A 23,882-nucleotide genomic window follows, 5' to 3' on the forward strand; every position below is an offset into this window, starting at 1 on the left:
ACTTTAATTCTTAATTATTCTGCAGGCACTTCTGTATCCCACATTGCCTGAAGGTTATCACCACGAATTATCGATCATCATTGTATGGCACTAACAATGAATGTAAAAAGTTGCAGGGAAGAGAGTCGAAACTGAATGGACCCTACTCCAAAAAGAAGATTCACATCCTTTCAGAAGTCGGGCAAGCCAAGGATTTGTTTATTTATTTTGATTTCAGCTCCCCCTTAGCCAGTTAATCTTCTAACCCTACCAAAAGTCATCATACATTGGTCATCTCAATGTAAGTCTGGAATGGGGAAATGTAGCATTGGTGTGCTGTAGACACACTTACTGTTGTCCAGAAAAGATGACCAAGGAAATATTGACTCTATCTCCATGCTCCACCTTCCACCCCCAGCTCAGTGATGCTAGTGGTTGAGTAGAGAGAGAAAAAATACACAGAAAAAAATGGGGGAGAGGGGAAGGAGCCTTTCAAAGAACATGTAGTTTTTGAAAAGGAGAAAAGGTTGTGAAATTTAACACCTTAAGGGAGTTGAGTTCACCCCAAGGCTAACTTAACAAGACCTTTAGTTTAAGGGCTCCAAACTTCAAAAAACACACTGATCTCTCCCTTCTGAGCTCCATCCAAGAAGAAATGTGGCTACTGTTACCAAGTGATACACATACGCATTTTTGTGCAGGATGATACCTTTAACTGGACTAGCCAATGAACATTAAAGAAATGTGGCTACTGTTACCAAGTGATACAGGTATGCATTTTTGTGCAGGATGATACCTTTAACTGGACTAGCCAATGAACATTACTCAAAATCATCTTTGGTAAACTTGCCATAGAGTATTAACCTCTGCTCTGCTAGTTGCTTTTTTTGAACTAATCCCTAATATCCACTTGTTTATTTAACAGTCCTCTCTCACCAAAGCTACAAAATGTTATTGTTTGCATTCCAGATGAACTGCATCCAAGTTATTAAAATTTAGTCCTCATTTTGCATATTCTCTCAGACACAGTTCATGTGTTGGTTAGTTTTGTTGAAGTGTTTTTTTGTTATTTCTTTCTAAAATCTTGTTACAAGAAAAAGGAGGCTAGCTGGGTAGAGAAAGAGAAAGGTCAGAAATGAATGGAACACAAAAAAAATATGAATAAAACTGCAAAAAAAAAAGCATGGCTGGAAAAAAAAACCATAACTAGCAAAGAGAGAAGCACAGAAGCTTTAAAGGGGATTGTGACTTTTTTAAACTAGGTTTGCTCACTAATAACAATACAGCTAATCCAAGCTGATGTAAAGAGTTGACCACAATAAGTCAACAAACAGGAACCTCAGGCAAGCAGGTAACCTACTGGTATTCTAATAAAGGAAGTGTCATTGTAAGACAAACACTAAAAAGCTTGTTTCTCTTCAAGGACCCATGTAGGTAGGTGAGAGCTTGCAAAATTCAAATGAAGGCATTAATTTAAAAAAGGGGGGAGGGAACCAGAAATATATGTGAGTGTGGAATATATATATATGTAAAATAAATGTCTTTTAAATATAGATAAAACTTTTAAGTATTTCCTATTTATCCTGTATATAGCTTGCTTTGAATTATGTTTGCATTAGATCGTAAACTCCTTGAGGGCAGGGATTGTCTTTTGCCTCTTCTTGTACCTCTGGGAGTTAGCAGAGTGCCTGACACATAGTGGGTGCTTATAAATATTGATTGATGGACTGATTAGGAATTTATAAAATGCTTCTAAGGAGAAAGCAAAGATGTTTCCCCCAACTTACTGATTTATGTCCCTATCCAAGAAAAGCGCCTGTCGAAGCCAGTTAGCAGTACTATTTTCTTGTCTCACTGAAAATTTTGAAAGTGTTTCACTTAGCAGTTAATACTACCTCATTTGCTCCATCACAGGTTTTGCTTTCAAGTGCTCCGCAGGTGCATCCTTTGAGCACTCATTTGGGACTTAGCTTCCTTGTTTCGTGTCATCTCATTTGCACAGTTCTGTTCATACTGTCCCCTGGGTCTCACACAGGCCAGGGTGCTACAAAAGGGCCATAATCATAATGGAGCAGACGCTAGTGCTGCTGGAAGCCCCCTCCCCGAGGTCACTCCCACTTCCACTCCCCATAACTATGACTGGGACAGGAGGTGAGGGTGAGCTGGGCCATTAGCAGAAAATTCAGCCTTCAGGTTCCTCAGGGTTCAATCAAAACAATTTGCCTACGGGAAGGTTACTTTCCAGGAAAGGTCTTTGTACCTGAGGTGGTGAGCTTGCTGCAGCTCACAAGCACAGAATTTCCCTGAGACAGGAGGGAAGGTCACAAGCCCTCTCCTTCCAAGTGAATCTGGGAGGGTGTCACAGACTTCTGGCCAGGGGACATGAAGCAGCTTTGACAGCAGGGTCTCCCTACATGCTGGGGAAGGAAATGACATTGAGATTACAGGGCTGTCCCCCCTTTAAAGGAGCTGTGTGACCTTGGGGCCGGTGGCTTCAGTGCTCTGGGTCTCAGTTTCCTCTACTGTCAAATGAGGAGCACTTGATTGGATGACTCTGAGGTCCCTTCCAGCCCTGGACTTAGGCTCCTAACAGGTCATTTAACCTCTTTGGGCCTCAGTTTACTCTACTGTCAAATGAGGGGCACTTGGATGGCTCTGAGGTCCCTTCCAGCCCTGGACTTAGGCTCCTAACAGGTCATTTACCCTCTTCAGGGCTTCTTCTATCTGTCAAATGAGGGGCAGTGGATTGGATAACCTCTGTGGTCCCTTCCAGTACTGGATCTATGCTTCTAACAGGTCATTTACCCTCTCTGGGCCTCAGTTTCCTCATCTGTCAAAGGAGGAGGTAAGACTGATGGACCTGCCAGGTCCCTCCCAGCTTTACAGCCTTGATTATGTCACTTATGTAGAGGCTCAGGGAGGAAGATGCGGGGAGGGGGAAAGGACTGCAAACTGGGGAAGGAGAGGCAAACTTCACACTTTTTTTTGTTCGCCCCCCTCCACCAAGCCGTGCTCCCAAGGTCATGGGCATTAGCTGCGAGGCCAGGCTCAAAGGGCTGGGGATAGTGCCCGGAACGCCCGCAAGGCCACTAGAAGTTAAGAGTACGCACATGGCTAGCCCAAGAGGCAAGCCCAGAAGCTTGTAGTTCTGGGGACGTTGCATGCTGGGATGTGTAGTTTCTCGCGGGATGCCCGGCCTCGCCCCGCCCCCCTCCTCCCACCTCCTCAGTTTCTGGAGCACTAACTCCTGAAATTCCTGTTTCCCGAGAAGCTACCCACCCGAGTAGCCTGCGGCAACCGGGGTAGGGCTTACCTGGGACTTGCCGAACTGGGAGCCTTATACGACTCTCAATGTATTCTTCGGGGAGGAAAAGCGAAGAACGTGTTGCCATGGACACCGTTTCCCCTAGTAACGGAGTAAATGCTGTCGAGGAAGGATCCAGAAGTGCTTCCGGAGCGCGACCCTAAGGAAAGGGGGAGGAGGGAGGCTGCCTGAGCTAGCGCTCATTGGTCGACCTTCCTCCGACGTCGGAGCCGCCCGAGCTAGGGGCCCGCGGAGTCTGGTGATTGGCCGAGAGCAACGTAGCTCTCGTGAGCCAATCAGCTGGAGCCACGCTTCGGTCCTCGGGCCCCTCACCTGGAGGGCTGTCATTGGCGGATCGCCGCCTCCTCCCCCTACCTCTGCTTCCCATTGGCCGCGCGGGGTGCGTGGTGCGGCGCTATTGGCCGGTTCGTGTTTCCCGTCCCCCGCCCGCAGGGAGTGGGGGGTGAAAAGCGAGCGGCCCGGCTTGGGGGGTGGTGGGCGGTTCGCGTCGCTGTCGCTGCCCTCTGTGTCGCCGTCGTCGCCGCCGCAGCAGCTCGGGGTGTGAGGAGTGGAACCCCGCCGGGGGAGGCGGACGGAGGACGAGGCCGTGAGCCGGAGCCTGACGCGCCGTGCCGTGCCGGAGTAGACCGAGCGCCGCCGCCGCCGCCGCGATGAAGGCCCTGTGGCTGCTGGGCCTCTGCTGCGTCCTGCTGCTGGCCTGCGGTGAGTGAGGACGAGGAGGCGGTGGGGGCCCGGCCTTCTGGAAGCTTCCGCGGCCGCCGTCCCCCGCCCGTCCCCAGGGGCCGAGCCCGGGACGCTTTGTCTGCCCGGGCTCGGCCCGCCTCCGTCCTCCCTGGGCCTTCCCCCCCGTTGCCATAGAATAGGCATGACCGTGCGGAGATGCGCGAGTGGCGCCGAGGGCCTCAGTTTACCTCCTCTGTAAAATGGGAGTGACCACGTGGAGCGAGTGGTGCTTAGCGAGGATGCTGAAAGAGGCAGCGCCCTGTGGTGGCTGGAGGGCAGGTCTTCCAGGCTGGATCGGGTCCATCCGTGCCCCCCTGCACCCCCCCCGCCTTAATTTACTTTACTCCTAAAAATGGAGGTGCTGATCCGCAGAGAGGCAGCCCAGTCACTCGGTGTGCATTTATTAAGCACCTGCTGTGTGGACTGGGCTAAGCTGAGGATGTAAAGGCAAAAAAAAAAAAGACCAGCTTACCCAACCAGATTGTGAATGCTGCCTCCTGCGAGGTCATATCCACTCTGTCTTAAAGTGCCTACTATGGGCCGCACACTGGTGGCTGGGAGTATTCTTAAAAGTTACCCTCCCCCCCCCAAAAAAAAAAAAAAACCTAACCCAGTCAGGAACCCTGTCTTCATCGAATGGTTATCGAGTCTCTGCTTGGTCAGCTAGAAGTTGTGAAGCACCTACTATGTGCCGGGCACTGGGCTGAGTGCTGGGGATTCAGAGAAAGGGAGGGAAAAAAACCAGGCCCTGCTTTCAAGGAGCCCCCAATGTGATATGGGGGAGACAACATGCGAAGGGCTGTGCACAAATGTGATCTATGCAGGACAATAATAGAATATTTTGTCATTCTAATACAATTAGAATGCTGTTCTAATTCAAGTTGATATTTTAGTATCACATGATGTCATTAGAATATTATTCACTAGAATGAAGGCACTGCAATTAAGGGGAGTGGGGAAATGCTGCTTGTAGGAGACAGGATTTTAAGTGGGATTTGGGGGGGGCCAAATTCCAGGCATGGGGGGGACAGCAAGAGAGAAGGCCACGAATGGAGAGGTGGGATATCTTTGCATGATGATGCTGAGGCACCAGGGCGATGGATGCAGAACCAGCCTGGAAGTCCAGGGTGAAAGTCGACATCCCTACCCTCAGTTACCCTCTCTAAAACGGGGCTGATCGTGTAGAGAAGGCAGCATAGCGTTAGGAAGGCTGAGCTGGATTCGAGTGCTTACTCCAGACAACATGCAGAGGAAAACATGTTTGTAGTCAAGAGAGTGGGATTCAAGTCCTTCTTATTGACACAGCCTTTAATCGCGTTATTTCAATCTCCCTGTCACTCGGTTTGCTTCTCTGTAGAACGATGTTGGGCTCTTGGGTATGTTCTCTTCCCCTCCCCTGGTCCTCGCTGCGACCATCTGGCCCCTGAGGACCTTTAGTGGATTTCTCTGCTTGACCTCCCTGGCACTTCTCTGAAGGCCCCAAGTGATAGAAGAGCTCTTCGGCCTTGATGGAAGTGCTCACAGTTAGGGCCATGAAGTGACAGGTCAAACCACCCAGCCTTGTGAGGCTTGCCAAGGGCCTTGTATCTGCATTGTCCTGGGGTCTCACCAGCAGGACTGTCCAGTTTAGAGACTGGGGGAAAGCCCGGAGAAGGGACAGTTTGTGGTCATTCTGCCTGGCACTTGAACCCAGAGCTTTCCAGGTAGAAGGCTAACAAATCTGTTTCTGTGGAGAAGGGGTAAGCAAGGGGTGGGCCTGAGTTGGTCATCCCTTTATTCAGTCCCATGTTCACGAGGCTTTTGGGCCTCCTTGGGCTCCACCCCTTCCCGCGCCACCCTGGGCCCCCTGTTAGTTCATCTGCTCCAAGTGACTGGGAAGGCAGTTGTCTCACACAGGAACATCCTTTTTCCTTAGGATCAGTTAAAGCAGACGACCAAGTGGATGTGGAAGCTACAGTGGAAGAAGATCTGGGAAAAAGCAGAGAAGGTTCTCGGACAGACGACGAAGTCGTCCAGAGGTTGGTGCTGACCCGAAACTGTCGCAGTGACTTACTGCACGAGGCCAGATGTTGTTTGTGGTCTCTGGTCTCAGAAAGGAAGAGGCATCTGAAATCTGTTGTCAAGTGTCTGAACAAAATCCAAATGAAATGATTCTGTTCTCTACCAAAGGCACAAGCAAGTCAGGTTTTATTTTCATGTAAGAGTTTACCTCTTGGCTCCCTTTTAGCTGGTCCAGTAGAACTGAAGACCAGGGTGAGCAGCAGGTTTGCAAGCCATCAGAACAGAATTTCTCCAAGTAGAATTGACCCCTGGTTATCAGAAGTAAATATCAAATGGAGAGACTTGAAGTCCATGGGGCAAGAAAGGGAATGACGGGGATAAATTAAATCTGAGAAGAAGTGGTTATTGGCTCTTGCTTATTGGGTAGGTGTGGGTATGTAATATATATTACATACATGATATTTTTATTAGAAAGCACAGGGTGGAGATATGTAGAACCTAAGAATGTGTTTAGGTTCTATATATCTCTGCCCTCAAACCTGCATATTCATGTGTGCTTTCTAATACAATACAGATAAGGTTCCAGCGCTGAAGAATCCTGAACAGCTAAAGGATTCAAGAACGCTGTTGACAACCGAGTAGTGCAGGATTAGTTTAAAAACTAACTGGAGAAAAGTGCCTGTGCAGAATAGCAGATTTCAGGAAAAAGGAGATTGTAGAAAAGTGAAAAGTTGTGTTGGTATATTGTTTCTAAAGCTGAGCTTAATTACCCAAACTATTTATAGATACAACATAATAATCAAGTGAAAGAAATGTTTGTTGAAAGGGCTTCAATTTTAGCTTTATTTATGAGCGAAGAAAAAGGGTCAGCAGATTAGACACTGGCTGTGCATCCATTATCATATTAAACACTATGGTCCTTGTGTTTATTTGCTTACACTTATTTTATTGTAGCCTAACGTTTTCTTTTTCTCTGTCCATAGAGAAGAAGAAGCTATTCAATTGGATGGCTTGAATGCATCCCAAATAAAAGAACTTAGAGAAAAATCTGAGAAATTTGCTTTCCAAGCAGAAGTGAACAGAATGATGAAGCTTATAATCAATTCTTTGTACAAAAATAAGGAGGTAAGAATTGTATGCATCACCCCTTGTATAAAGCACATGGTGTAAGATCATAGCTCTTAATTAACTCTCCTGCCAAGATCTCTTCTCAGGTTTTTAGTTTTTCCCATCTCCACAGTACACAAATGTAGTAAAATAATTTTAAAACAATGCTAACCTTCCTACTCTTTCCCAACAATATATCATTTTGTTACCTTGAACTAGAGATTGTAAGTCTAGTTAAGATCAATCATGTTAAACTGGCCCTGTCATAGAAAAAAGGTAGGCAACAGATAAGTCGTTTCTCAAATCGAGTATTAAGAAAACTAAGTGACCCAATTTACCAGATGAGATCTCAATAAGAGTAGGTAGATATAAGATTTGAATAGCTTTTTAGGAACCTTGGACAGAAATAAAGTAGGTCTTAAGTCTGATGTTAAATGTGTATTTTATCTGGACCCTTTCTTTCAAATTATTGTAGATTTTCCTGAGAGAACTGATTTCAAATGCTTCTGATGCGTTAGATAAAATAAGGCTAATTTCACTGACTGATGAAAATGCTCTTTCTGGAAATGAAGAACTAACTGTCAAAATTAAGGTAAGCTTGAAATTAAGACCAGCTAATGCTTAAAATCAAAAGATTTCCTAGAAATTAGGGGATGACAGAGTCGGTACTTGGAGAATTAATGTTGTGGAGTCTTTCCTTCCATCCCAGTGTACTTTGTTTTTTCCCCATGTTGACTCTTGGGGTTTATGCCATCACTTAGGGAGAGAGAACATAATGGGTATGTAGATGTGTGTGCCTATATGTACATGCTTTGGTGGTTAACATGAACATCAATGGAAGGTGACCTTCAAATACGATAAAAACCTGAGTCATCATAGATTAAATTAAGTACTAAATATATTAGTAACATACTTAGTGTGTAAATGCTAGTATACTTGGTTTTTTTTTAAAAAAAGGAAAGCATTTGCCCACTTCAAAGTATTTTTTACTAACCATTTTCTAAAATAGCAATACCTTTTTATCCTTGCTCCAAACCTTCATTTCAGCTGGCTGTGATAGGGGTTAGGTTGTACAATTTGTTTTGAGTGTTCAGTGTCTTAAAGGTTTCAACATCTTGTCCTTCTTTTGATTGTAGTGTGATAAGGAGAAGAACCTGCTGCATGTTACAGACACTGGTGTTGGCATGACCAGGGAAGAATTAGTTAAAAACCTTGGTACCATAGCGAAGTCTGGCACAAGTGAATTCTTAAACAAAATGACTGAGGCACAGAGGGATGGCCAGTCAACCTCAGAGTTGATTGGCCAGTTTGGTGTAGGTTTCTATTCTGCCTTCCTTGTAGCAGATAGGGTTATTGTTACATCGAAACATAATAATGATTCCCAACACATCTGGGAATCTGACTCCAATGAATTTTCTGTCATCGCTGACCCAAGAGGAGACACTTTGGGAAGAGGTACCACCATAACGTAAGTATCATGATTCCTGTTGTGCCGTATCTGCTCATAATTGTCTGTACGTCTGGTGATTGGGCATTAAGCGCTTGCATTTCCTACCTCATGGGGTTCTGAAGACAGTGCTTTGTAAGCCTTAAAATATGGTCTTAGTGTGGCTACTCTGTTATTATGCTTTTTAGAAGAGGAGGCTATGTCTTCATCTACCATGTTTGGTAACAGTCCTCAATCACATGTCACTGGACTTAATTTTGATGGCCTTGGTCATTTTATTGTTTGGCCACGAGCGTTTGTTAAATGCCTACTGTGTGTTAGATGCACCGTGCTGGGTATTGGAGGTCCAAGTATAAGGAATGGAACAATCCCTGCTCCCATAAGCTTATGTTCTAATGGGAAAGACAAGGACATGTAAATTCTCTACTGCGCACATAGAAAGGTGCGCAGAGCCATGAAATACAAGGTAATCTGGGAAGAAGAGCTCTGGCAGTTGAGGGAGACCAAGAGCAGCTTCATGCAGGAGATGCTGCAGGGGCAGAAGAAGGTGAGCGTCCCAGGCTGGCAGGAGAGCGAGGAAAGTGAAATAGCAGGTGGGCGCAGTGCGGGCGCAGCTTCTCAATGGGCCGCAGTGGAGAGGGATGTCTGGCCACGAGGGAAATCATAACTACGGCATAAATGTCACTTTAGAATGAAACATCCTAAATAACTATTAACACGGTGTTTGAAAAGTTTAAATAAACACACAATAGTGTGATTTTTATATCTAGCATTTGACGGCAACAAAAATCTGGCCCCTCTCTAGCTTATTACATGTTGGCAGTTTGTGGAGTTTTCAATTAAAGACTTGATTATCCTAGAACAAGAGGAACAGTTTGAAGAAACTCAGCTCAGCACTACCTTGTCTGTGAGCCGTTCTCTGGTCCTCAAAGATCCATTCCCAAAATGACTCACCTTGCATGTGTTTTTTACAGTGGTACAGACATGTTACCTTTCCGTCAAAGAATGTAAGCGTTTTGAGAGCAGGAAACGTTTTCATTTTTGTGTCTCTACTCCGCGTGCCTGGCACATAGCAGTCTTTTCATGAATACGTGTTGGTTGATTGAATAAGAATGCTGTATTTTAGCAAAAATTACTGCTTTTTTTTTAACCTGGGTAATTTTGGGATTTTTAGTTTCCAGCTTCTGTATTTAGTAACAAACACATGGAATTCCCCCACTTACTACAGCCCTTAGCAGAAAGAAAATAACGATTTGGGTTAATTTGTAGACATTGCAAATAATCTCTTGTTGCTATTAGTTTTTTTAGGGGAAACCTCTTAGTCTCTAATCCTGTAACAATTGTAATACTCCTTAGCTTGTGTTTGGGAGGCAGGGGAGCCATCAGTACCACTCTTAAGTGGCAACTCTGCTACTAAAAGCTGAAGGCTAGTGATTTCATTAATAATACCTGAAACCATCATCTTCAGAAAACATTTGCAGTTTAAGTAAAGGTCTTCATCCTTGTCCATAGTGGATAAGGCCTCCCTAAAACTCCCAAGGGACCAGTGTAGGTAGTCATTATGAAATTTAGAGCCTAGTCAGGGAATGGTTTTTCCCTTACCTTCCCCCCTCCGTCTCTCATCTAGGGAACACCAAGAGCTTCTTGAATCAAGAGAAAGATTTGGGAAAATATGTGTATTGCTATTCAACTTGAGAAAATTGAAAAGCACAACTAAATCAACTGTTTCTACTGATTTTATCTTTTTTCTAAATGAACCTTTTTTCTTTCTCCCTTGAAGTCTGGCTTTAAAGGAAGAGGCATCTGATTATCTTGAACTGGATACCATTAAAAACCTTGTCAAGAAATACTCACAGTTTATAAACTTTCCTATATACCTGTGGAGCAGCAAGGTAAATCTACTTTTTGCTATAGAATTCATGCAACAAACCTTGTCCCCTTCCAACACACTACATATGGTGCACTGTTCTCTGCTGTGTGGGAAAGGAGTCATCATTTTTGCCTTTCAAAGAGGTTCTAATTGAGTCCTCACAGATAGATAAGCCTAGACCTGATTACTACTTCTGGCTGTAAATGTATTTTAAAATTAGCCTGTGAAGCTTAACTGCTTCTGACTGAAAGGGGGCAAGAGGTGTCAGAGCAGTCTCTCTTTAGTGTTGTGGAGTAACTTGTATTGAATGTGGCCATGACATGAACTTTGTCTGAAAACTGAAACTAATCTTCAATGGGTGTCCCACAAGGACACGGCTTAGAAACCCCTGCTTGAGCTCTGCCTTTGGGTCTCTGCAGACGGAAACTGTAGAAGAGCCTATTGAAGAGGAAGAAGCTGCCAAGGAAAAAGATGAGGTAGATGATGAGGCTGCGGTGGAAGACGAGGAGGAGAAGAAACCCAAGACTAAAAAGGCAAGTCTGGCCTCCTAGGAGCAGAGAAATGGGCGCCCACAGGTGGGCTAAGCTACTTTTAGCCTCAGGGTTCGGCAGCCTACCCTGGAAGGGGAGGCTCTACTTTGCTTCCAGGCACTTGAGACCTAGTTGATTCTTTGCACCTGACTTTGTCAGGTGGCAGAATTGTGCCATTTTAGAGCTAGAAGGGAGTTACCTATGGCCATGGTTAAAACAATAGTCATTAGCCCAACTACTCATTTGTGAGTTGTAATGTAAGGAAAGCTTTTATAAACAACCCTGGGAGGTGTGGGTGTAAGTGCAAGTAAGATCTTCATTTTAGAGGTGATGAAATGTGTCTGAAAAACTTAAGTGAATTAACCAAGGCTTACATAGCTCCTTAATATATATGTGTAAGGACTTAGGAAGGTATTTCTAACAGTCGTGTCTACCGTTTTAGGTTGAGAAAACTGTTTGGGATTGGGAGCTAATGAATGACATCAAACCAATATGGCAGAGACCATCAAAAGAAGTGGAAGAAGATGAATACAAAGCCTTCTACAAATCCTTCTCAAAGGTAAGCCAGTCTAAAAGTAGACAGTTTGGATTGTAAGACAAAAGATGGGGTCATTTGGTATGTCATTATAGCACTGAATAGTTATTGAGTGTAATCGACTCTGGGAAATTAGCTTTATTTTTCTGGACCATCTGTCCAAGCTGTGTAATGAGTTTCATCTGCTCATCTCTCTTCTTAAACACTGTATTGAATTTCTCACTGCTCCATTTCTAACTTGGCTTGAGTCATTTTGTATTAATCACTTCAGTTGCTCTCATAGTATCTGTACTTAAAATATTGTTCATATAATCTTACAGCTCGTCTTCCATTTCTGTCATATTAGGCCTAAATAATATTAGCTCTTCTTTGGTTGGCTATTTAACCAAAATAAATTGTAAATTAGGAGAGAAGATATTCATGATCATTGAAAACACAGGTTTTTAAAAATTCCCTCCTTGATCTAATTTTCTTCTACTTCCTGCCCTGTTTTGGGGGTCATCTAAAGGTTCAGTCTTCTCCCTCTGAGCCACACACCTCTCTCTCTCTCTCCCTCTCCCTCTCTTTCCTTCTCTCTCTCTCTCTCTCTCTCTCTCTCTCTCTCTCTCTCTCTCTCTCTCTTTCTCTCTCTCTCTTTCTGTCACTCCCTTTCCCTCTCTCTCTCCCTCTCCCTTTCTTTCTCTTTCCCCCCTCACTCACTTCTCATACCGTTCTTTACCTTGACCTCATCCTTCCAACCTTGATAACCTTTATCCTTTCATTTCTTCATACCTTCCTTCACAGGTATCCATGTTCTTTTTTCTTCTAGAAAAGGCTTTGGTTTATCTATTCACATTTTTCTTTTCCCTCCCTTGCCTTCTAGAATTCATCTGTGTGCGCTTCCCCATATTTACAAAAGGAGGGTAACGATTTTATCAGGATAATGAGCTGTAGCAAAACTGTTCATGCAAAGACTGTTTGTGTTCAGTCCTGAACTCAGAAATGAGACTCGACCTCTCGTGGCTCACCAGTGGATGAACTTGAATTTGAATGTCTCTTCCTCATGGAAAAAGATTGAGCTTTCATGTTTCCTGGGTGTACTGAAACAGTAAAATAATCTCTTTCTACAGGAAAGTGATGATCCCATGACTTTTATCCACTTCACCGCCGAAGGAGAGGTGACATTCAAGTCAATACTGTTTGTGCCCACTTCTGCTCCACGTGGATTATTTGACGAATATGGGTCAAAGAAGAGTGATTACATTAAGGTTTGGTTTTTAAACTTTGTCTCAGTATGTTGTCTTGAAGTTCAGAATTCTGTATGAAGTGTGATTTTCTGATTATAATTTTGTTTTGGGTCTCTTGTAGCTATACGTACGCAGAGTGTTCATCACAGATGATTTCCATGATATGATGCCGAAGTACCTGAATTTTATCAAGGGTGTTGTGAGTATATTAAGACCGTTTCTTCGTTGTCACGGCTTTTAGTGCTGCGTGTTGTAGCTTGATCACTGACTAGCTTTCTTACTTAGGTGGATTCTGACGACCTTCCTCTGAATGTGTCCCGTGAAACTCTTCAACAACATAAATTGCTTAAGGTGAGCATTTGAAGCTTTCCTGAGCCGTCTATCCAAACATGCAGCATACAGATCTGACTTGACTCGACTTGTGGCCACCAGGGGCCCTGAATGGACTTTTCATTCTTGCATGTCCGTTATAACTTCTTAGGGCACTGTGCAATCCCATGGTGCTTTTCCCCGTGATTTTTCAAATTAAGGGGGGTTTTTCATTTATTTTTACTAATTAGATTGATTTTTACTTGGGTTTTTTTAGAGTTTTCCTTCAGAACCTTAAAGAATTCCTGGAGAAACCTTGACAAAATTGTCTTTTGGTTAGGAAAACAGCATGTATCTGAGGAGTGGCTGTACAAGTAGAGCCCGCCGCCCCCCCCCCTTACACGCTTTCAGATGACACACGGAATCTCTGGGCAAGTTACATCTCTCCATTGTTTGCGACCTGACTTCTCTAAGAACATGTGTCAGTGTTCCAGAACGCCAAAGCCAATGAGGTGTCTGAGCTGCCCACAGAGACCTAGTTCAGTCTGTAATGTGCCTGAGCCAGAGAATCAGAAAGAGCAGGGTGGGATTTTTAAGCCTAAAGCCTGCAGGAAAAGTAAATAATAATGAAATCTTTGGGCCCATAAAAATGTTAAAGGGCATTCCAGAGAATTAGATTATAATACTTGTGGGTGAATGGGAAGTAGAAAGAAGGAAACCCTAACCTGCAGCAGCAAAGAGGGGAGAAGTGAGAAGTTCCTGTTCCTATTGGAACACTCTTTATGTAAGGTGGCCCATCTTCTTGTACTGTGCATCTGGGACCCTCCTGCAACAGGGTTCTTCACTGGAGGTCTGTGAATTTGGGGATAGGATAGGGTACGCTTCTAACAATTTCAGTGTAATTTGTTTTCTTTTGTGGTCCTGTGTATTTTATTCCATACATTTAAAAAAGTAAAAATATTTTAAAAACTCCTTTTCTGAGAAAAGAGACCCATAGGTTTCACCAGATTGACTGCCCAAAAGGGGGTCCAGGACATGTAGAGTGTGTATGAATAGCTAAAGATGAACTATGCCTTGTAAAGAATACCTTGTTAACTATAAGTTTACTCATGTGGCTTGCTTGGAATCTCATTTAAATGAAAGTCTTGTCTCTACTAACCTGTCTCAACACCTTGAATTTTCTAGGTTATTAGAAAGAAACTGGTCCGTAAAACCCTTGATATGATCAAGAAGATTGCTGAAGAGAAATACAATAAAACTTTCTGGAAAGAATTTGGCACGAACATCAAACTTGGGGTGATTGAAGACCATTCCAATCGTACCCGTCTTGCTAAACTGCTTAGGTTTCAGTCTTCTCATCACGAAAGTGACCTTACTAGTCTAGACCAGTATGTGGAAAGGATGAAGGAGAAACAGGATAAAATCTACTTCATGGCAGGAGCTAGCAGAAAGGAGGTGAGCATGTCATTGAAGAATTGGGCCTCGTGATAGATAACATAGCTGTATGTTTATTGGGGGTGGGGGGACAGGGAACAGTACAATTTACAGTTCTCTGACTGGTGTGTGGACTCTTAGCGGTCCCCAAAGTCAAAAAGCTATTTTCATGATACCAAGATGGCATTTACCTGTTAAAGTGCCCCTTCCCTTTCCAGCTACTTACCTGTGTAAGGTCAGATTTCCTTCATATACTTAAACCAAAAACAATCACTATCGATTGAATGCACAGGCTTAGATGAGAATTCAGCTGTTTTCCATAAAAGATATGCAAGAGTGTATAAAAATGTCATTCTTCCCTTTTTATTTTTGTTTTGTTTTGGAAAATGTGAGTTTTCCCATTAAAAATATTATTTATTTTAACATGTAACATCATTTTTAATGAATTAACTGTTTCAAAATTTGTTAATTTTAAATTGAGTATAAAAGGGTCTGGAGACGAAAATTTGGGGAACCTGCTGCTTTAAAGGACTCTGTCATTCATGAAGTTCATTGGCTTTGCAGGCAGAATCATCCCCGTTTGTGGAGAGGCTTCTGAAGAAGGGCTATGAAGTGATCTATCTGACAGAGCCCGTCGATGAGTACTGCATCCAGGCCCTTCCAGAGTTTGATGGGAAGAGATTCCAGAACGTGGCCAAGGAAGGAGTGAAGTTTGACGAGAGTGAGAAAACCAAGGAAAGCCGAGCCGCCGTGGAGAAGGAATATGAGCCCCTGCTTGAGTGGATGAAGGACAAAGCTCTGAAGGACAAGGTAGCCCTTTGAAAGTGCTAGTTGTGGTGTGTGTCTGCACAGGCCCCTGGCCCTGTGCTCAGGGGGCTGCTCCTCCCTTGTCCCTACTTAGGTCCTTCAAGGTACGGCTCTACCATATGCCTGCCCTCAGCTCTCTCCTCCTCACGCGCCCAGATTTGAGTCTAAATGTTTGCAGAACACTTGGTCTGGAGCTGTCCTTTGCCTGTCCATCCTTCTGTGTGTGGCATCTCCCACAATCACCTGGGACCTTTCCTTCGTGCAGGGATTGTCGATCCTGGTGCCTTGCCCATTGTCTGCACCTTGATTCTGTTGGGGTAGAGAACTCCCCGTACAGGCAGCTCTACATCAGCAACTGTTAATGCAACTTGAAGGTTCTCAGAGTTGCTTGGGCCCCAGAGAGATTGCATGGCTTACCTGGGCGCACAGCATCAGAAGCCGCTCGTGCACTCAGGTCCTGATGCCTGGTGTTGAATTACAGTTACTTGCCATCGACAGAGTTCCAATAACTGGCATTTGGTTCATTATGGATTACGGATTATGGAATCCAATTTTAGCCCAAACTGATTATAGGCAGATAGTACAGTAAATTTGTTGTCACCTTTGAGACTCTCACACTTGGCTACCTTTTCTCCTTAAGATTGAGAAGGCTGTGATTTCCCAGCGCCTGACGGAGTCTCCCTGTGCTCTTGTGGCCAGCCAGTATGGCTGGTCTGGCAACATGGAAAGAATCATGAAAGCTCAGGCTTACCAGACGGGCATGGATATTTCTGCAAAGTAAGCATGTTCTCCATGGAGGTTTTTGGGGCTCCTTAGACTCCTGTGCTTAGACCCCCTCAGCATAGGCCAGACGGCTAGGCCGGTTTGTGCTGGGCAGCCATTGGGACCACCGCTGCTGTGCTGGGCATCTGATGAGACTGTCGGTGATTTGGGAACAGCCACCTGCCCCTCCTGATTCCCTAAACTGTGAACATTAGAAATAAAATCAGATTTGGTTTTTATATATGAGGCTTCACCTTTGCATCTTACCCTGTTTGCCCCTGCCAGGGCAATAATAACTTAAGGTGCGAATTCCCTGTTCTAGAGGTAGCTTTATCTGGGGAATAGTAAAAGAAAATGAAGAATTGAATGGCCCCGGATGAAGTCAGGAGGGTGTTTATGTTCGTTCCCTTTATCTTTGACAGTTATTATGCCAGTCAGAAGAAAACACTAGAGATTAATCCTCGACACCCGTTGATCAAGGACATGCTGCGACGGGTTAAGGTAAGTTAGCAGGCATCGTTGAGCCCCTTCCTCTTTCTCATCTTCAGTTTCACTTGTGTGTTTCCTTATTAATGGTAATGAAATGTGTCTCTTTGCAAATCAGGAAGATGAAGATGACAAAACCGTTTTAGACCTTGCTGTAGTCCTGTTCGAAACTGCAACGCTAAGGTCAGGGTACCTTCTACCAAACACCAAAGAGTATGGCGACAGGATCGAAAGGATGCTCCGCTTAAGTCTGAACATCGATCCTGATGCGAAGGTTTGTCCTTTTCCTTCTTCTTTCTCTCTAAGTTAACTGAATCTCAGCTCTTCTTCCCTAGCACACTGAGATCTTTGGTACATCTCGATAGGGATATTTTGAATAAATGATGTGTGTGGTAGGGAATCTTGTCAGAAAGGGAATTGCAGGCATTGCGTAGTCTTTTTTAGTGGAGATCAGCGAGAGACCTAGCTTTCTTCCTTAGAGCTTTTATAACCCCCTCAGTTTCTCAGCCTGTAGAAATCCATTTTGCTGGGGTCAGGAGATCAGCATCCCTCCTGCTTGTATGCCAAGCCAGCGTAATATGGTCCATGTGATTGGGGGGGGGGTGGCGAGACACTACCGAGGAAACTCTGGGAATGCCAAGTGCCCTCTTAGATGAAGCAGGGATGGCTTCTTAATAACCCTGTGGTTAGATAGTGCACATACTTCTTTTAGTCCTGTTTTACAAGTGAGGGAAAGTGAGGCTCAGGTCACATGGCTCGTGCTCTAGGTTTATGGCAGAAACTGCCCAACTCTAGCGCTTCCTCTTCCTGCTGTTCCAATTCTTCAAGAGCTGATAGTCCATATGGGTTGTCTGGGAATTTGAGTAACTGGAAGGCCTCAGTTCCCTCTCTCGTTCCTCAGTCCACCACCATGTTCAGTAGGAGTGGTAATGACATTTATGTAGTGCCTGCTACATGCCAGGCACTGTGCTAAGTGCTCTACAAAGATTATCTCATTTGATCCTCATACTGTTTATTATCCCCATTTTACAGATGAGGAAACTGAGGCAAGCAGGTTGAGCAACTTGCCCAGAGGTGCACAGCTAGTGTCTCCAGCTGGATTTGAATCCAGGTCTTCCTGACTCTAGGCCCAGCACACTGAAGCTGAAGGGTCATAGTGTAGTAGACCAAGTGAAGATGAGTTCAGGTCGTCGTTGATGCCTCCTGACGTTCTGTTCCATTTATACCCTAGGTGGAAGAAGAGCCTGAAGATGACCTGGAAGACGATACAACAGAAGACACGTCAGAAGATTCAAAACCAGAAGATGAAGAGGAAGTTGATATGGATGCAGAGGAAGAGGAAGAAACAAAGAAAGTACGTATGAGGCCTGGTGCCAGAGCTCAGGCTGTGGCCCTGCCTGTTCAGCATAGACTTGACTGCAGCCCCTTTCTGTAGATGGGCTTTGGGTCCAGGGCCGCCTCTGGGCTGAGGCCTGCCCTCGTCAGGGAGACCGCGCCAGGGTGTGTGGGGCAAAGACACAAGCAGAAGGGGGTGTGTGGTGGGAAGAAGGTGACCCTTGGTCTGAGGCTGAAGGATGACCGGGGATGCCAAGAGGGAATGTACTCCAGGTGGGAGGAGGCAGGAGGGGAAGTGAAGATGAGACAGAAAGGGACCGAGGGGAAGAGATTTATATTGGATCCTAGAACCAGTAGAGGGGGCCTGGAGGGATGTGCTTGGATCTCCATTGTAGAAGGTGAAAGAGTGAGGGAAAGGCTTTGTTGAGGTGGTGTGGCCCAAGGCGGCCCCGAGGTGGGAGAAGGAGGGTCAGGGGAGGGAAGGCCACTTAGAAGCCAGACTACTAGGTGGGAAAGGGGGGTGGCAGGGGAGATGAGACTCAGCCGCCTTGGAGGCAATAGGGAACCGTGATCTAGTGGGCCCTGCTGAAGGGCAATAACGTGGGCAGAGGTGGGAATGGGGTCTTGGGGCAGGGAGATGACAGTGGGGGCTCTGGTCAGAGGAAAACAGGTGTGAGAGATGATGGGATCCGGTAGAAGCAGCAAACTGGCAGCTGTTGGTGCAGAACGCTGGAAGAGGAGGTCGAGGAAAGAACTTGGGCTTGGAGTCTTTATTTCTTTAACAATTGTAATTGCTGTAGCCCTACCTACTGTGAGAGTATTTGTAATTTTGTTGCCCAAAGCTGCAAAATGTCATTTTATAGCTGCCCATTTTAATTTAAATAGATATAATGCTGATAAACTCTTACATTTTTAGAGATATTTTTACGCCAAGGAGAAAAATATTTGTACTGTTAAATGACTCCTGTATGATTTTAGTCAACGTGCTGAAACCATGTCCAGAAAACTAAAATTGAGTCATGTTTTAAAACATTGGAAAGCTATAATTTATATAGTTACCTGATCTGAATATGAAATTTACTGTTTTGTGTGTTTTGTCTTTATAGAAATCTCCAAGCGGAAAAGATGAATTGTAACTCTCACCATTGGAATCCACTGCATTCAGTGTAGAGAGAAAATGTGAATTTAAATTGTTCTGTTTGGGGAGGCTTGGGATATTTTTTGTGGGTTTTTTTGTTTTTGTTTTTGTTTTTGCTTTTTTTTTTTTTATACCCCCCTCACTGTAAAAATGTCAGGATTGTGGCTCACAGGAAGAAGCCGGTTTTTGTTTTTGGGGTTTTTTTAGTTGAAAACTTTTTTTAACATTCCTCATGAATGTAAATTTGTACTATTTAACTATTTGGTGTAAAATCTTGTCATGTGTACAAAAATAAAAAAAATTTCCAAATACCATTTGTTTTTATTATCTACACACTTCTAAAGGCAGCTAAATTTTTGGGAATTCTCTTTATTTAAGAAAAGCTTGATAAAAAAAATAGTCAAAGATGTCCTTCTTTAGAAGAGAACTGAAACAAGTAAAAAGGTATTCCATTGACTGGGAGAGAAACATGTTGAGTTTGGTAATTTCTAGAGGAAAAAAATTTGGAAGTAGGTGAAGATGTCACAGATAAAACAATACATCAACTTTAGCCTTAGCTTTCTTGATAAATAATATGTATCTACTACTTTTAGTATTTGATAAACACAGTGACCTCAGTTTGACAAAAACAGGCAAGAAAATTGGACAGCAGTATGGAAAAAATTAGATTTAGACTCCTTAAAAAAAAAAGACAGGTTTCAAATGAGTATATGACCTAGATGTTAAAAGCCATATCACAAACAAATTAGAGAAACACGGAAAAAATTAAATCTACAGAAAGTTTAAAGGGGAAACAACAGGGAAAACTTTGCAGTTAATTTCTCTGATAAAGGTCTCATTTCCAAGATAAGGAGGTGATTCAATTGATAAGAATGAGTCTTTTCTCCAATTGATAAATGATCTAAGAATAAGATCAGGCAGTTCTCAAGGGAAGAAACCCATGCTATCTGAAGGCATATGAAAAAATGTTCCAAGAGGAAATACAAATTAAATCTTAAGATTCTATCATACCCTCCAGAGTGGCAAAAATGACGGAAAACAAATGTTGGAAGGGCTGTGGGAAAACAGGCACATTGATAAGCTGTTGATGGATCTATAGGTATGACCATTCTGGAAAGCATTTTAAAATTGTACATAAATAATACAGTTAACGCTTTTTGACCATGTTGACCACTTCTAAGCCTATTCATAAGACATCAAAGAAGAAAAGGCCCTGGATGTACAAAAATAGAGCTGTCAATATGATATTAATGGATGTGTGCAGCTCAAACCCTACCTTCTGCCAAGGGTCCTTTTTCTGGTCCCCAGCTTAGCACCACCATAAACCTCCCCCCACCCCAGTTGCTAATGCCTTCCTTTCCACAATTATTTTGTATATACTGGATTTTTGTTCAGCCGTGTCCAACTCTTCATTTGGGATGTTCTTGGCAGAGATAACTGCAGTGGTTTGCCATTTCCTTCTCCAGCTCATACTACAGATGAGGAAACTGCGGCAAACAAGGTGAAGTGACTTGCCTAGGGTCCCACAGCTAGGAAGTGTCTGAGGCTGGATTTGAATTGGGAGAGATGAGTCTTCCTGACTCAAGGCCCGGCAGTCTGTGCACTATGGCACCACTTGGCTGCTGCATGTACTAGATAGAGTGCTGTTTTGGAAGTGAGGAAAAAACCAAAGTTTGAATTCCTCTTTGTGACCCTGGACAAATCATTTAACCTCCCTAGACTCAGTTTCCTCATTTGTAAAATGAAAAGGTAGACGATATCTAACATCCCTTCTAGCTCTAGGGTGGACTTTATGTATCTGATATCTGCACATGTGGTCTTCTCCAGTGGAATGGAAGCTCCTCAAGGGACTGGTTTTTGCTTCTTTGTATCCCATCACTTAGCACAGTGTCTGGTATACAGCAGGCACTTAATAAGTGCTTATTGAATGATACTGAGTTCTAAGATCCCATACTTGTATTATGCTATTACCAACAGTAACGATTGTACCAATTGGGATGAATCTTATTTTGGTTCAGATCTGTGGGGGAAGAGATATATATAATAATACATTAATATATTAAATTATATGTAATATGTATTATGTATGATTATATATAATATAATAAAATATGCATTTACATAATATCTGCAGCAACAATATTTATATATGGCAGGGGTGGAGAACCTGAAGACCTCGAGGTCTTCAAGTGCGGCCCTTTGGATTCAAATCTATGTTTCAGGTACTGTGCTAAGCTCTTCACAAATATCTCATTTGATCCTTATAACAACCTTGGAAGGTGGGTACTGTTATCCCCATTTTACAGATGTGGAAACAAGGCCTAGGGACATAAAGTGACTTATAGGTTCCTAGGTTTACAGCTAAAAGGCACCCCAAAGGCCATCTAGTACAATTCCTTCCTTTAACCGAGAGGGAGACTGAGGGACTTGACCAGGATCTCACAAATAGCAAATGTCAGAGCCAGAAGGTGACCCCAGGTCTTCTGACTCCAGAAAGATCACTATATCCCTTGTACCATAAGACGTCCATGGGCTTTTACTACTTCAAGAATGACAAGTCAAAGTAGGTTAGTCCATCTATCAACACAGGTTCTAAGACCCCACCCCTACCCCCTCCTCCTCTCCCTCACTCCCTTGCCCCAGCAGCCCCCCTACGACTTAGGGAACATGTTCCTTAAGAGTTGCTGTCCCAGAAAAAAAAAATCCTCCCTCTGTGGCCAACTCTACAGAGCCTCAGAGGACCACTACATCGTCCCTCTGCACCTGGGCCTGTATTCGAAGTATCTCCAATTCAATGAGGAAGGCTTGCCAGAATGTTCCCTTCACAGGGAGAGCCGTCGGGAGCCTGTAAGTAGGACATCAGTGGAAAAAACGCTCTCTTACAGATTTTATCTACCAATACAATTATTCATAACAACAATAATGGGTCAGAAGTAGACTGGAAACAAACAAAACAATAGCTAAGGTCTGTTATGTTTTAAATTAGCTCTAATATCATAAGTAAAAATGCTTTTCAGTTGCACCCCTAACCAAGAATCAGAATTCTAAAGAAATTTTCATAGAAGCCATGTGGAGACAGTCTAGTAGAGAGGAGAGCCCTGGACCTGAGTTCAAAGCCTCCCTCTGATACTTTCTACCTGGGTGACTTTGGGGACGTTCTGCTCTCAGACCCTCAGTTTCTTTATGTGTGAAATAAAGGGATTGGGTCAGAGGTCCCTCTGAGGCCCCTTCTATGATCTATCATCCTTCTCTTGATTTCTTAGGACTGTCCTGTGTGACTTTGGGCAGATTACTTCTAATCACTCTGACCCTCGCTCTCTTCATCTGTAAAATAAAAAGGTTGGTCTAATGGACCTCCGAGGTGCCCTCCTGCTCCAGGTCTATGCTCCATCTCCTCTCCCCCTACCTGAAGCATCATGCAATGAGTGGTCACCAAGCTTGCACTTGTATGATTCCCAGTGACAAGAAACTCAGCTAAGTCATTCCACTTGGGGACAACTTTCTAGTTTAATAAGTTAACTCTAAGCTTGAGCCAAAATTTTCTTCTCTAATTCCACCTTAGTTCTGAACAAAGTCTTACCATCACCCTTTCACAGGATAACTCTTCAAATACCTGAAGACAACTCCCCCATCTCCCCATAAGAGTTCCCCGAGAAATATCTCAAGTTCCCTAGATCATGATTCTAGAGTCAGAAAGGTCTTTCAAAGTCATCCAGTCTGACGCTTCATTTTACAAACAGGGAAACTGGGGCCCAGAGAATCACAAGGTCCCACAGTAATTGGAGCAAGGGTTTGAACATAATATAGATATTCTGCTGCCAATTCCATCACTCTTTCTGCAGCATCTGGGCATGATTTTGCCCTCTTCTTCATCCTTGTGTCCATCTGCCTCTCCTAAAACACAGGACCTTAGAACTAAGCAACATCCTCCAGAGGAGACCTGACCAGGGAATCTCTAAGACACGGGCGAATTATTCAGAATGTTCTATTTCTATGACACCCGAGAGCAAGAAGATGACAGCTTTTTTGGCTGTGCCATCACAAGAGTGGACTGCCTGAGCCCACAGTCCACTAAAGGCCTGGCTTCTCACACTAGCCACTTCCCCTGTGACCCAGGGATTTTTCTAATTGTCTAATTAAAGGAATTCACCAGAGGGGAATTTTTAAATAGCAGCTGCTTAACCCAAGAGAATTTCTCCTCAGTAGAATATGGCCCTGAGACATTTCTGAACAAGGTAGCCTTCTGGAGATCCCCGACTCCCCGGTGCTGATGCTGAACCCGCCTGAATCTAGAATCCAGTGTTCCAAAGCAAAGGTCCAATCGTGTCAGCCCCATACTCGATACACTCCAGTATCTCCCTGTTGCCTCCAGGATCACGTACAAAATTCTCTTTGGGGCATTCAAAGCCCTTCATGATAGAGCCACTCCTCCCTTTCCCATTTTCTCCCACGTTACTGCCTTACACCTTCTCTTTGACAGCAATACTGGCCTCCTGGCCACTCCTCAAACAAGACGCTCCATCTGCAGGCTCCAGGCATTTTCTCTGGCTGCCCCCCTCTCCCTCTTCATCTTTGCCTCCTGCCTTCCTCAAAGTCCCGACTAAAACCCTGCCTTTTACAAAAAGCTTTGTCTATTGCTGCTCAGTTATTTTCAGTTGTGTCCCACTCTTCTAATGCCATTTGAGGTTTTCTTGGCAAAGATACTGGAGTAGTTTGCCATTTCCTTCTCTGGCTCATTTTACAGATGAGGAAACTGAGGCAAACGGCGTTAAGTGATTTGCCCAGGGTTATACAGACAGTAAGTGTCTGAGGTCACATTTGAACTCAGGCCTAGGGCTCTGTGTATTATGGCGCCACCTAGTGGCCCA

General features: G+C 44.0%; 2 protein-coding genes across 2 annotated transcripts in view; one reads left to right on the forward strand and one right to left on the reverse strand.

Moving 5' to 3' along the window:
• The window catches only part of LOC110205660 (putative tetratricopeptide repeat protein 41), a 78,196-nt gene extending 74,532 nt beyond the window's left edge, over positions 1 to 3,664 (reverse strand). The window contains 1 exon segment of the mRNA XM_078146890.1: positions 3,293 to 3,664. The gene's annotated coding sequence lies outside the window, so the exon portion shown is untranslated.
• Positions 3,665 to 3,794: 130 nt separating this feature from the next.
• Positions 3,795 to 19,323, forward strand: HSP90B1 (heat shock protein 90 beta family member 1). The gene is made up of 18 exons (XM_020982372.2): positions 3,795 to 4,006; positions 5,943 to 6,045; positions 7,012 to 7,153; positions 7,611 to 7,727; positions 8,272 to 8,603; positions 10,363 to 10,474; positions 10,872 to 10,985; positions 11,425 to 11,541; positions 12,627 to 12,764; positions 12,865 to 12,942; positions 13,029 to 13,094; positions 14,238 to 14,507; positions 15,051 to 15,296; positions 15,934 to 16,070; positions 16,478 to 16,556; positions 16,660 to 16,815; positions 17,773 to 17,895; positions 18,983 to 19,323. Exons 1-18 carry the CDS (start codon positions 3,955 to 3,957, stop codon positions 19,010 to 19,012), a joined length of 2,412 nt encoding a protein of 803 aa, XP_020838031.1. The 5' UTR covers positions 3,795 to 3,954; the 3' UTR covers positions 19,013 to 19,323.
• The last annotated feature ends 4,559 nt before the right edge of the window (positions 19,324 to 23,882 follow it).

This window comes from Phascolarctos cinereus, unplaced genomic scaffold (assembly GCF_003287225.1).
Source record: "Phascolarctos cinereus isolate Bilbo 61053 unplaced genomic scaffold, phaCin_HiC Scaffold_1;HRSCAF=81, whole genome shotgun sequence".
Taxonomy (NCBI): Eukaryota; Metazoa; Chordata; class Mammalia; order Diprotodontia; family Phascolarctidae; genus Phascolarctos; species Phascolarctos cinereus.

What these genes read in the sequence shown, in the direction of transcription:
- HSP90B1 (XM_020982372.2), top strand. Translation starts at nt 3,955, where the DNA reads ATGAAGGCCCTGTGGCTGCTGGGCCTCTGCTGCGTCCTGCTGCTGGCC. An exon ending in TGAATTTTATCAAGGGTGTT is followed by an intron (nt 12,943 to 13,028) that starts GTGAGTATATTA and finishes TTTCTTACTTAG; the next exon opens with GTGGATTCTGACGACCTTCC. An exon ending in ACAAAGCTCTGAAGGACAAG is followed by an intron (nt 15,297 to 15,933) that starts GTAGCCCTTTGA and finishes TTTCTCCTTAAG; the next exon opens with ATTGAGAAGGCTGTGATTTC.